At 42.3% G+C, this 14,012-nt stretch overlaps 2 protein-coding genes across 7 annotated transcripts in view; both read left to right on the top strand.

The window, feature by feature from the left end:
* ryr1b (ryanodine receptor 1b (skeletal)) overlaps positions 1-2,729 on the top strand; it is a 102,543-nt gene extending 99,814 nt beyond the window's left edge. For all 5 annotated transcript variants that reach the window (XM_029121562.2, XM_029121548.2, XM_029121518.2 and 2 more), the window contains one exon: positions 469-2,729. In XM_029121562.2, coding sequence (XP_028977395.2) covers positions 469-564 — 96 coding nt within the window. In that variant the 3' untranslated portion in view covers positions 565-2,729. The remainder of the gene's footprint in view (positions 1-468) is intronic.
* Positions 2,730-4,663: 1,934 nt separating this feature from the next.
* On the top strand, positions 4,664-12,981 carry LOC105027022 (galectin-6). 2 transcript variants are annotated; one of them, XM_020044570.2, is made up of 11 exons: positions 4,664-4,751; positions 4,866-4,954; positions 7,196-7,400; positions 9,731-9,844; positions 9,973-10,005; positions 10,094-10,135; positions 10,442-10,477; positions 10,554-10,727; positions 11,184-11,272; positions 11,688-11,853; positions 12,685-12,981. In XM_020044570.2, the coding sequence occupies exons 1-11, from the start codon at positions 4,710-4,712 to the stop codon at positions 12,829-12,831; spliced, it is 1,137 nt and encodes a 378-aa protein (XP_019900129.1). In that variant the 5' UTR covers positions 4,664-4,709; the 3' UTR covers positions 12,832-12,981. The 2 variants fall into 2 exon arrangements, with proteins under 2 accessions (XP_019900129.1, XP_010897193.1); XM_010898891.3 differs by lacking the exon at positions 10,442-10,477.
* Positions 12,982-14,012: the final 1,031 nt, after the last annotated feature.

The following is a 14,012-nucleotide window of genomic DNA, read 5'->3' as shown; positions in this document are numbered from 1 at the left end:
TTCTGTGAGATAGTGTATGTCTGACAGTCTGACTTAAAATATGTCGGTCTGACTTAATCTGTCTGTCTAACAGTCTGACTAAAGTCTGTCTGACTGATTTAGTGTCTGTCTGGCTTAGTCTGTCTGACTGCATTGGTGTCTGACTGTCAAACTTGTTGACGGACATGAAAGATTTTCTCTCTGTAATGTCTATCTACAAGTAAGTCTGTGGCTGTCTGTCGGTCTGTGAATACTGTGTGCCAGAGCCAGTAAGGTGGTCAGTTGTTCGGTCCATCTGAACAAAACAGGTAATTTCTGCCTTGGTGTCCGATGTGGCGACCCACTCCCCAAACACCCTTTCCTTCAAGTTAGGAGGGTGGGGTTAAAAGCGGAGGTTTCGGTTGCAGGACTCAAATGATGCAATCCTTTAATTTAACTGTTTCTTCCCCTCTCCTTCCCTCCCCATGAATCCCCTCCTTCCCCCATCAGGAGTCGTATGTCTGGAAGATGTACCAGGAGAGATGCTGGGACTTCTTCCCGGCTGGAGACTGTTTCAGGAAGCAGTACGAGGACCAGCTGGGATAGTGGGATACTTCCTGTTTGGCTGTACCAGGAGAGAGGGGAGGGAGAGAACAGGAGGGCAACAGAGAGAGAGAGAGAGAGAGAGAGAGAGAGGAGTGGGGGAGAGAGGCAGAAGTCATGGAACAATCGTAGCTCTTGGGAGTGGCAAGACTAGTGTGTGTGTAAAGGTTGTTGCTCGGTCGCATTTCTGTGTGATCTCCTGTCTTGACACTTCAGCATCAACATTCTGAGAGACTGAACACGTGCGAGATCGAAAGGGACAGTATCATCAGAGGAGAAAGAACAAGTCCAAAGGGCTTTAACCTGTAAATACACTTCATGGCCTTTTTCGGTGTGAAATATTGATTGATACATGCCGTCTAGACACTTTCATCATTGATTAAGTTTAGACACAAACACAGCCCTGCCTCTTTCTGTCACCAGGTGTCGCTGTTGAGCCAAACACATTTTAGTGCCTAACTGATAGTAAACAAACTTGCTTCAATGTCTTAAATTTTGCCCCTGTCCTTAATATAATCATCATCACTCTTATTTGAAAATGTATTAGTATATATGCTATTCATGTCCTAATTTGCTATTTCTGTAATAGGAAGTGTGTTGTCCCCTCTGTTTGATTATGATCAGTAGGGAACAGCATATTCTAGCAGTGCCTCTTCTGTCCATGATGGGGCAATCACACACCCAATGTCTCTTTCTCTCTCTCTCTCTCTCTCTCTCTCTCTCTCTCTCTCTCTCTGATTCTATAATTCTCTGGAGATTTAATAACTGATGTTGACATATACACTGTCCGAAACATTGAGGTGCATGCTGGGGAGTTAAACACAGATTGTCCGTCTTCTGGACAACTGAATGACCTTTGACAAACCAGTTTTTGCACTCTTGAGTCATACAATATGTTCCTTCCTATGTGTTATTTGACAGTGTTCCTATTGGCTATCACAGATCACACAGTGTTCCTATTGGCTAGAACAGATCATACAGTGTTCCTAATGGCTACCACAGATCACACAGTGTTCTTATTGGCTACCACATTGGTGTAGAGGAGGATGTCTGGGTTACTTGCCTAATACTCATGCATTCCTCTAACTCTTCTAGACAAACTCTTCTAATGACAACATTTGTAGGCCAGTTAAACTGAGGCTGGGCAGGAGTGTTCTTTACCATATTCATGCACGCATTAGTAGGGCTAATTCAGTGCATAGAAAAGTATCGAATGTATTTATTTATGTCCACTCTACATTGCGGCCAGTGTCGCAATGAATTAACCAATTACATATTTTATCAACATGAATAAACAACATAAATATATATTTTTGTTTTAGAGATTTGAATTATTCAAGATGGTCTTCACTGCTTCATTCGAGGTGAATAATACATCATTGAATGTGTACTTTGTTTTTCAAATGGTTAACGGCTTGAAAGACTGCTGAAAGGAAACGAAGTGTGTCCAGATTGCAGTCAGAAGTAACAGTTTTTTGTTTGTGTTAGATTTGTAAGACAGTTACTTTTAGGACATCTCTATTATTTAGTTTTTCTCTCTAACTAAAATGACACGCGTGATTGTTGAAACTCAACCCTAACGCCGTCGAGTAGGAATACACCATGCGTGCTAACAAAACGCTGTAATTGGTGTCAAGTGAACACGACTTCTCACACACACTGACACACCATATCTCCATGGTGATTTTAGTACTACCTTCATTTGACGGGTGTGTCTGGAGAAGGATGTTTCATAGTTTGCTGACCATTTAAAGTGTAAAGTACATGAATTCACAGCAATGGATGTACAGTACAGCGTTCATTGGAGGCCCTTGGTTATGTAGAGAGCTGAATGGAGATTTCCTACAGGTGGAGGATTTCAATTTGTGCCAATTTGCAACACCAGGAAAATAATCCTACAGCAACATGGAATTATGTGGATTAGTGGATAATTAACATTTCTGTAGGTGTTTGTGCATTTATTTCATAAGGAAAAATTAAGTCTGAAATTTCTATGTGGAAATTACAAACTTTTGAAGCCTTTTTAAATCAAAACATGAAAGTTATAGGCTTCTGCACAAAGTTGATCGAGTTAAGATCCTACATCTGTATTTAATTTAATAGTGTTGTTCTCTGACTGAATCCTGTGTTTCAATACAAGACTAATTAAAAAAAGTATTTTAAGATGACTTGGAAAAAAACTTGTTTTGTGCCTCTGTTTGTTGTTTGTTCGTGTGTGGGTGAGAGGGTGTGTTTGTGCGAGCTTTGGTGAATGTATGTGAGGGTGTGTGTCCACTAACTAGTGCGTCAATAGATGACAGTACATACCATATACATCACGTGTGTACTCTTGAAGTAGGTAGAAGTATGTTTAGTTTTCGTTAAGGATTAACACTAATTAATAATTAATCCTTTAGTTCGTTCATGGTTCTAATGGGTAATAGAAGCAATTCCCACCCACAGAGAGGAACAGTCTGTAGTGAAGTTACGCATTATTGATCAGATGAGGTGTTTCAGTTTGTTCCTAAATTAACCACAACCTCCAGCCAAATTAGGGTATTTTATCCACTAAATCACAATAAGAATTTTCTAAAGCTGATTTCAGTCAGTGATGGTTTGGGGTGCCATGTCATCTGCTGGTGTTGGTCCACTGTGTTTTCTGAGCTCCAAGGTCAACACAGCCGTCTACCAGGAAGTTATACAGCACTTCATGCTTCCTGCTGCTGACCAACTTTGTGGAGATGCAGATTTCATTTTCCCTCAGGACTTGGCACCTGCACACAGTGCCAAAGCTACCAGTACCTGGTTTAAGGACCATTGTATCCCTGTTCTTAAATGACTCCATGCCACACCGCATTGCTGCAGTAATTCAGGCAAAAGGAGCCCCAACTAAGTATTGAGTGCTGTACATGCTCATACTTTTCATGTTCATACTTTTCAGTTGGCCAACATTTCTAAAAAAAAAAAATTTTGTATTGGTCTTAAGTGATATTCAAATTTTCTGAGATACTGAATTTGGGATTTTCATTAGTTGTCAGTTATAATCATCACAATTAAAAGAAATAAACATTTTAAATATATCAGTCTGTGTGTAATGAATGAATATAATATACAAGTTTCACTTTTTTAATGGAATTACTGAAATAAATAAACTTTTTGATGATATTCTAATTTTATGACCAGCACCTGTATTTGCATTGAAGGGGCCTAGTTGAGTACCAGCTACCACAGTCCTTACTGACAACCACTCCTTACGCACAGGGTGGAAAACAACCAGGAGGTTTGGCAAATGCTATATATCTTAGTCAAATAATGCAATTGCATCATAAAACATTTTATATATCAAACACACACATAACATGAGACAGGAAACACCCACTAACCCAGGATACTGAACCTAAGGTAGAGTACAGCCTTTGCTCAATAATGGTGTGTGCGCACGCGTAAAAGCGCGGGAAATGCCGTCTAACGTCGGAATGACTGCAATACATTTTACAATGTACAGAAAACGTAGAGACTCCTTCAGTACACAGCCTGTTTCTTATCTACAATGTACAGTCATTAGCGTCTATTTATATGGGATACATGCTCACCTTACACACATTTGGCGTCTTTTGTCTGACCGAACCACTCCTGTCTTGTGATAAGGTTGGGGACGCATTGGGAAACTGATAACACTGAGCCTTGTAAACATTATATACCCTTGTGCCCTCCTCAGATTTACCACCCTCTTGACACCTTCGAGGACAAAAATGTCCCATTGACTCCCATTAAAAAAAAATTTTTTTATCTCACTGCCATTACAGTATAAAACCATGCATTCTGTAATGGAAGCATTTCATTTTGAAGAAAAATAGTGATATTTTAAATTTTTACTGTATTCCACCACACACACACACACACACACACACACACACTTTTACTGTATTCTACCAGATTCAACCAAATGTCCGAGGGTGGCACAAGGGTTAACACCTGGCATTGCTAGCCTCTCTCCATGGGTCCAGTACCACTCCCTTTAATGTATGTGATAGTGATTACTCTCCCCTGGCTACTTCGCCCCGCCCCGCCCCATCCTGGTCCGTATGGTATAAAAATCCAAAAGGAAAGGTGTTTCTGCCATCCACCAGTCTCTCAATTAGCCTGTGGATATCTGAGTGACAGTCATCATGTTTGTTGCGCCACCTGGTTACCAGCCTGTCTACAACCCTGTGAGTAGCGTGTCCTATTTCAGTGACTATTTAGATATGATCTGTATCTGCCCTCACATCTTAATTTGTGGCTATAGTTGCGTACCTGTATTAAGTGGTTGTTTCTATGTGCAGAGTATCCCCTATGTGGGGCCGATCTACGGGGGACTGAGATCCGGGATGTCTGTCTACATCCAGGGAGTCATCCCTCACCACATCACCAGGTGAGACAGACACACCGTGTAATGATCTAATGATTGGACGTTTGTTGCACAGGTACACGCGCGGATAGGAGACTACCAGTATACTGCCCCCTCGGTCTCTCACCTTGTCTTTTGGATGTTGTTCTAAATTGAAAGTTTATGTACATCAGATCCATCGGACCGGCGATGTGTGCCAATCGGCCGTAGTGGCGCGTTTCGCTAACGGACAGACAATGCGTGCGCATTGTTGGCGGACAATTCGATGTGCATTCCATAATGATGTCAGGGAGTACTGACTGCAGAAGCTGCAAATAAGGGAGTAGGAACAACTCTCCTGCTTCCCGTGGTTATACATATAGGGTTTCCTTCTGGAATACCCAACCTGGCCTGGTTTTATTGGGCAGACAAAATACGACAGGTGTAATCAATCAGCAGTACAATTTGGTAGAGGCCTCTATTTTGGAGTCTGTTTCACAAAGGGCAGGGCGGTGCAATTTTAAAGGTGCACCCCCGTCATTTGATCACCCCAATTGAAAGTATCTAGCTCCTTCAAAAACGGACTGGTCTAAAAAAAGTGGTTTCACTTTGTCTCAGGCAGATCGTGGTGAGGTGAAAGTACCATGCTCCTTTTAAAGTACTAGCTCCTTCACAAACACCCTGTTTTAATGGGGTAGATTTAGCTGTGACTCATTCTTGTCTTCTAAAGAAATGATTGGTTTGCGAGGTGGTACGTTTTTGCTTAAGCAATATCCGATTGTGTGAGGTACCTTTATGAATTCCATCATATGCAATTAGTTAATTTCGCTGGACATCCTATGAGTTAAGAATCTGTCATCAGAAGAGTAGAGTAATTACTCTGGTGATTGTTTTCTCCGTTGTCTCTCTTTGTTATGTTTGTCTGATTTAATCCATAAAATGTCTGTATTGCAATTTTCTGAATAAAAGAGAATCACCTGTGATCAGACGTGTAATACTTGTTATATACTCCTGGTGGAAGTATGCAATAGCCTCTTCCAGTGTTCTTTCCTTAGAAGTAGAATAGATGAATGTACTACTTGAAAATGGAGTTGATCTTGTATCATAGGAGAGAGACAGCTGTCTTTGCGCTATTGTTTCATGCAAACACTCATTTGATTACCAAAAATAAAGACCTAGCATTGCATCAATGTTTGAGTTGTGTTCAGAACCCAGGGTGTGGTCGGGTAAGGCTATAGTTAATTATTACACATTTTTCAGGCTATGGAATGTAACCAGGAAACACTTTAGGCCCCCAATAGGCTCTGTGCACAAGCGTACGGTTTACTTAAGGCCACGTCGCCCAAAATGTATGTTTTTAGTAGATGTCTCCAAGACCTGCCTAAAATTAGCATTAGTGATGTCCATCGAATTGTTGATGCCTGGTCCCCTGCTCCAACAAGCAAGTGGAACAAGGGATTCAAACTCTACGTATCGAGTTATCTGCACAACTACAAGGGTAAGTAGTTTACTGTGGTGTGCCGGCCGGCTATCGGCTAAGCTAGTAAGCGACGTGTTCCTTTTTAGTGTATTATTAGGCAGGACAATAGAATGCATTAAATTCACCCTAGCCTCAAAAATGGCAAAAGAACGTAGGCTGAGCTGGAACGCTAGCACATCCCCATAGCAAGTGAATTGAAACGAACCTTCGTTCAGCCTCTTCAACCTGAATGAAGCTTAAAATTCCATAGCCTCAAAAAAGCACCAAAACAGGTCTCCTCTTTTATTTTACCACTGTAACCTAATTTCACAACAAAACTGAAAAATAACAACTGGCATAGGAAGTAAACATCTGGTCCTATATGGTATTAATTGTGCTTAAACCTGCGTTACATGGAAGTATATAAAAAAATCGCCTTTTCTGACTATTTCTAGTCTAGCGTTTGAAGTCATTGAATGGCGCAAGCCATATTTTATTAGAAAGAGGACATTCTCCTGATTAAAATGATGCCCCACTTGTACCTTGAAACTTAAATAAGTCTCACGGACATTATATTTATTTTTTTCGTACACCAGCATCACTCCTTGTTGTGAGTATTAGTAAGTAATTAGTACGTAAACCGGAAACTGCAATACCGACTTCTAGACAAAAGCGGAAGTTCCTCACTATGCTGGTGCACAGAGTCTAAGAAGAGCTTTAGAAGATGGCTGTAGGGTTTTTCTGTTCTGTTCCATCAGTGAGGAAAAACACTGGAACACGTGTTGCCTGTCTGCTGGGTTCATTGTCATCTCTACCGCCCCCTGTAGGTTCTTTATAAATCTGCAGTGTGGGGAGGCTGAGGGCAGTGACATCGCCTTTCACTTCAACCCCCGCTTCGATGGCTGGGACAAGGTGGTGTTCAACAGCTGCCAGGGAGGGAAATGGGGATCTGAGGAGAAGACCCACAACATGCCCTTCAGCAAGGCAGACGCCTTCGAGATGGTCATCATCGTCAACCAGGAAGGCTACCAGGTAAAATAATATAGTTTTACATGAATCATGCTTAATATATGTAGGCACTGTCTACTCTAGGTCTATGTTCTATAGATAAAGCGGTATATTTTAGGTCTATGTTCTATAGATAAAGCGGTATATTTTAGGTCTATGTTCTATAGATAAAGCGGTATATTTTAGGTCTATGTTCTATAGATAAAGCGGTATATTTTAGGTCTATGTTCTATAGATGAAGCGGTATATTTTAGGTTTAAACCGACATCTACCGGATGAAGAGTCTCCAACAATCCCCAATGAAATGATGCCCTGTAAACAGGCAAAACGGGGAATAGAAATGTTTTCATAACATTTAGGAGAATGGATGATAACAGTTTTGAAACAATGACATATGGACATCTTTGTCAGTTTAGAGAACGGTCATAAAAAAGAGCACAATGCAGGAGCAGGGACCAATACTGCACCAGAAATGTTGGAGTGTTTTTCTTTAACCAGACAAAGGGCACTGGCCACAATTTCTATAAACATCTATGGGATGGAGAATGAGTCAAAAGCTTGGACACAGGGTATATTTATTTACGATGTTCCACATTGTAGAATGATAGTGAAGACATCAAAAATATGAAATAATACATGGAATCATGTAGTAACCATAAAAGTAGCCACCCTTTGCCTTAATGACCGCTTTGTACACTGGGCATTCTCTCAATCTGGCTACTTTGAAGAATCTACAATATGAAATACAACCAAGTTGGGATGCTGTGCAAATAAAAACAAAATACATGATTTGCACATCATTGTATCTCTAAATTTTATTGAAAATGGTACAACGTCAAAAACGTTGGGACAGGGGCTTGTTTACCAGTGTTGCATCACCTCTTAACAACATTCTTTAAGCTTTTGGGAACTGAGGAGACCAGTTGCTGTAGTTTTGAAAGTGAATTGTTTTCCCAATCTTGCTTGATATAGATTGCATCTGTTTAACAGTTCAGGGTCTCCTTTGTGTATTTTTCATTTCATAATGTGCCAATTGTTTTCAGTGGGTGACAGGTCTGGACTGCAGGAAGGCCAGTTTAGCACCCAGACTGTTACTATGGAGCCATGCTGTTGTAATACGTGCAGAATGTGATTTGGCATTGTCTTGCTGAAATAAACAAGGCCTTCCCTGAAAAAGACGTAGTCTGGATGGCAGTATATGTTGCTCCAAAATGTGTATATATTGTACAGCATTAATGGTGCCTTCACAGATGTTGACATTTTGAACAGTGCTTTGATAAGGAGCTGGATGGTCCTTCTCTAGTCGGGGGGGGATGCACGTCCGTGATTCCCCCCCAAAAATTATAATATTGATTTGTCAGACCACAGGACAGCTCTGACCCAGAGAAGGTGACAGTATTTCTGGTTCTTGTTTATATATGGTTTCTTCTTTGCGTGGTAGTTTTTAACTTGCATTTTTGGATGCAGCGACGTACTGTTTTCACAGACGATGGTTTTCGGGAGTGTTCCTGAGCCCATGCAGTGATTTCTACTACAGAATGGTCTGTTTTTAATGCAGTGGCAACTGAGGGCCCGAAGATCACAATCATCCTATATTGGTTTTCAGCCTTGCCCCGTGCGTACAGAGATTTCTCTGGATTCTCTGAATCTTTTAATGACATTATGTACCATAGATGATGAGATCCCTAAACTCCTTGCAAGTTTACGCTAGGAAATGTTCTTAAATTGTTGCACTATTTGCCTGTGCAGTCTTTCAGAGTGGTGAACCCCTCCCCATCTTTACTTCTGAAAGACTCATCCTCTCTGGAATGAGCTTCGTTTTGTTTTTTGCATTACACAACTTCTCCAGTCTTTTGTTGCCACTGTCTCAGCTTTTTTGATACGTGTTGTTGGCATCAAATTCAAAGTGGGCATGTATTTTTCAAGTAACAATAACAATTCTCAGTTTCAACAATTGACATGTCACCCTTGTACTATTTTCTATTGAATATAGGGTTACAATGATTTGCACATCATTGCGTTCTGATTTTACACAGCGTCCTTATGTTTTTGGAAACAGGGTTGTATTTTTGATCTGTTTAACACTTGCAACGTTATTCCATGTGTGTTATTTCACGATGTCTTCGCTATTATTCTGCAATGTGGAGAATGGTCAAAGTAAAGAAATACCCCTGAAAAGTGAAAGTGTAAATCCTCTTACAGATTAAAACCAGTGCGGCTCAGGTCTTTATTTGACTATTTAAATTAATGGAAAAATAACACATTCGATAGACTTGAATCCTGAATCAAGCTAGGTATTAATATAATATTATAGTCAGAAGTAAGCTGATGTGATTATGTTTCTGTTGTTGCAGGTGACCGTTAACGGGAAAGACTTCCATAAGTTCAAGCACCGTCTTCCGGTTGAGAGAGTCTGTGCCCTGCACATAGGGGGCGACGTGTCCATCCAGACTATCAATGTCATCGGGGTAAGACTGGGACGGCGACACGTTAATTGCATTTGTGATTATCTTGGTCCTGTGCCTTTAAACCTCGGCATGGATGACATGCTCGCACGCATGCCGATGAATGATGTGACCCGCTGTGTGTTTTTCAGGGAGGAGGTGGAATGGGGGGAGGAAACATGGCGGTAAGTCAGACGTAGAAATGTATTCTGTCGTTACGTCGTTGTGTGACATTAGCTCTGTTTAACCCTTGATGTTGCCAACCATCAACAGGGAGGATATCCGGCTGGTGGATACCCTGGTGATCAAATGGGGGTAAGTTGATAGCGTGTGGGTCTTGTTACCGGACATTAGGCAACCGCACAAGGCCTTCTTACAATGCTAGCTTTTCTTGCACATTTGGAAATGAAGAGAGCTTGTGTCTGAGGAGTTCTGTTGCCAGAACTGTTTGCCTGAAGAGAAATCTAAGTTTTGGGTTGCTGGGGCTGAAATCGTTGGGTGGGAGTTGTGCTCATGCAAAATTGATTTTCTATAGTATTAGCAGAAAGCTGTCTGGCTCGAGTGTTTGTATTTGTCTGCAGTGTCATTTATTTCCATGCCTCTCCTGTCAATGGCTTTCAGGGTGGGTATCCAGGTGACATGGGTGGTGGCATGGGGGTAAGTCTTACTTCAAAGAGGATTCTGGTGCCTCTGATGTTCTGTTTACTGACACTCTACCATGTCTCACCTAAAGGGATGTTACCCGGGCGGACCCGGGGGTTACCCGGGCGGACCCGGGGGTTACCCGGGCGGACCCGGGGGTTATCCGGGCGGACCCGGGGGGTATCCGGGCGGACCCGGGGGGTATCCTGAAGGGTATCCTGGTGGAAACCTTCCAACAATGGTTGGGCAACCAATATACAATCCTGTAAGTAACATTCTCTGCTAGTTTCGAGGACATTTGTAACTAGATAGCTGCCACAATTCCAGACCATGTCCTTACTTTTGCATTCAAATGAACGATTGGATACACTTTTGAGGTCTGTTCAGTTTAAATTTTTTTAGCTGGCAGTAATAGTGAAACTGCTAACTAGTGTAAGCTAGCGTTAACTAGCATTAGCATAATGGTTGGAAGTGTATGGGAACCAGCTCGCTAGGTTTTCCTACAGACTCCAGTCATGCAGCTAAACATAACACATTGGCTAGGTAAACTGCCACTGGCCTTCATACAGGATGCAGAAACGCATTCACAAGTTCCTCTGACTGTGGGGAAGTAGACAGTTGCCAAAATCCCCAAGTACCACTGAATATAATTGCCGTACATTAGTTATTCACTACATCCTGGCAGTGAACTAACTCTGGTCCTGTCTTTTCCTTTTGTCAGACAATCCCGTTCTCTGGCACGATTCCAGGAGGGTTGTCTTCTAAGAGGACCATCATCATCAGAGGCATAGTCCCAATAGGTGCTAACAGGTCTGTAACACTCTGACCTCTAACCCTCAGACCCAGGTCTGTAGTATTCTGACCTTGAATTCCTAGCCACAGGAGTCTCCAACCTGCTGCTGGAGTGATGCTCTCCCGGTTGTTTTCACTCAACCCCTGTATACAGTATGCATCCTCATTCAGTTATTGACAGAATAATTATTAGAATCAGGTGTGCTAAATTAGGGTTTGAATGAAAGTTTTACCTCTCCAGGAGCAAGGTTGAAGACCTTGCAGCCCTTCCCAACTCAACAAACATGATTTCAGTTTTATTATAACCTGTTTCTTACTGTTTGGATCAGGTTACATAGCCACGGAAGAACTCCTAGACCCGATCACAATCACACTTATTTTACTGCAAGCCAACGTGTAGACAACAGCGTATTTTTATTTTGTCATCTTGCAGGTTTTGTGTTAACTTCGTGGTGGGTGGCTCGCGAGACATTGCGTTCCACATGAACCCTCGTTTGAGGGAGAAGGAGGTGGTGAGGAACAGTATGATCGGAGGAGTCTGGGGGGCAGAGGAGAAACAGGTCACACTCAACCCCTTCCAGGAGGGACAGTACTTTGACGTGAGTACACCAAAACTATCCAGAATGCAATGGGGCAAGCTTCGGGGGAACGCTGGGCAAGTCAAACTATTACACAGGAAAGCAGGCTCCCTACAACGGACATCACTTAAGGAAATCACACTAACGATAGACTGGAACAACATTTTTAAATAATAATAAAATATGTAGATCCCGTATCATTCACATTTGCAAAAACATTGTGTGGACGAAGCTTGGCGATGAGCAGAACAGATGAACGTGTGGTCCCCTAACCAAATGTTTTCTGTTGCTTTGGGCAATCTAGCTTTGTGTGGTTTGCTAAATTCCTTATCTATTTTTTGTATTGAAGTTAAATATCAGTAGAGCATCAAGTGACTAGTCACACTGAAAACTAAGTCAAGGCTAAGAACATTGAAAGTAACTGCAATTTCTGGTCATTGTTTACAGGCCGGACATCTAGGTACAAGTCAAGTTCTCTCTAATTCAACACATGCGCACACTAACTGTCACTGAGTAGCTACAGTGAGGGGAGGGGGGGGGGGGGGGTGGTATTTGATCCCCTGCTGGTTTTGTACGTTTGCCCACTGACAAAGAAATCAGTCTATAATTTTAACATTAAAATGCACATCAATTTATAAAATTTTTGACTCTCACTCAATTTTTAAAAATTCTCTCACTGGTTAAATAAACCAGCCATTAAAATTATATACTGATCATTTCTTGGTCAGTAGGCAAACATACCAAATCCGCAGGGGATCAACACATGTTTTCCCTCCGTGTAACTAGCTAGCTGACGTGACTTCTCATGAACTGACCGCCACTGATCCCCTGCTCTCCTCTGCCCTCTTTCAGATTTCCATCCGATGTGGGAACCAGCGTTTCAAGGTGTTCGTGAACGGGCAGCACGTGTGTGACTTCGCCCATCGCTACCCGAACCACGGCCAGATCGATACCCTGGAGTTGACGGGAGACATACAAGTGTCATATGTGCACTTCTGAGACACTACACACCTGTGCACATGGAACCACACCTGGCTGGTCTGGCCATTCAACTCTACCTGTTAACCGGGTGGTTTACTGATTCTGTCATCCAATTGCATTAATGAAACAAGATTGTCATTTTGCTGTAATAAAATTGTCTGCCTTGTTTCACTGTATTTTTGTGAGTTATTTTCTGATTAGACAGCCAAAGATTATGTAGCCCGTCATTACATTTACCTGCATACAAAATGTTTTACCTGAATTGAAGTACACTGACACCTCTACATTGGTTGGCATTCTTTGAATGTAATTTATAAACTCAAGTACAATGTTTTCAGTTGTTACAAACTCCCACAAAGCTCACTTGGTACAAATTTACAATTGTTTTTCCAGGAATCAATCTTGTGTCCTTCAGTTTTGTGGTAGGAGGGAAGGTCCATGTTGGCACAATCCAGTCAAAGGCAGTGGACTGGAAGGTCAGCGTGGGCACAATCCAGTCAATGGCAGTGGTCTGGAAGGTCAGCGTTGGCACAACCCAGTCAATGGCAGTGGTCTGGAAGGTCAGCGTTGGCACAACCCAGTCAATGGCAGTGGACTGGAAGGTCAGCGTTGGCACAACCCAGTCAATGGCAGTGGTCTGGAAGGTCAGCGTTGGCACAACCCAGTCAATGGCAGTGGTCTGGAAGGTCAGCGTTGGCACAACCCAGTCAATGGCAGTGGTCTGGAAGGTCAGCGTGGGCACAACCCAGTCAATGGCAGTGGTCTGGAAGGTCAGCGTGGGCACAATCCAGTCAATGGCAGTGGTCTGGAAGGTCACCGTTGGCACAACCCAGTCAAAGGCAGTGGACTGGCTTAAAAGCACGTCAGCTGACGCCAATTTGGGTGTTTTGTGTCGGTCTTGTCTTTTTGCTTGTGTGTGCATGTTGAGTCATTTCTTTCCTTTCCCAGTAAAGGTGTTATATTTACTGTCATAATTGTCATGGCAGGGTGTGTTTGGTTTGGCAGCTGCTGTTTTTCCCCATTTTGAGGTTAGCAGGGTGGCCCGGTGGTTAGAGCCTCCAAACACTAACTGAAAAGTTGTTGGATGTAATCCCCTTTGAGGCAGTTAGCCCTAACTGTTTTGTCATTGAGCAAGATCCTAAAACCTAATTGTCCCCAAGTTGTTGCTGAAAATTAGCATATGTTCTTATACTTAAGTG

The sequence above is a fragment of the Esox lucius genome, chromosome 1 (genome assembly GCF_011004845.1).
Source record: "Esox lucius isolate fEsoLuc1 chromosome 1, fEsoLuc1.pri, whole genome shotgun sequence".
NCBI lineage: Eukaryota > Metazoa > Chordata > Actinopteri > Esociformes > Esocidae > Esox > Esox lucius.
Note: the sequence above shows the minus strand (reverse complement) of the source record. Positions and strands in the feature narration are given on the sequence as shown.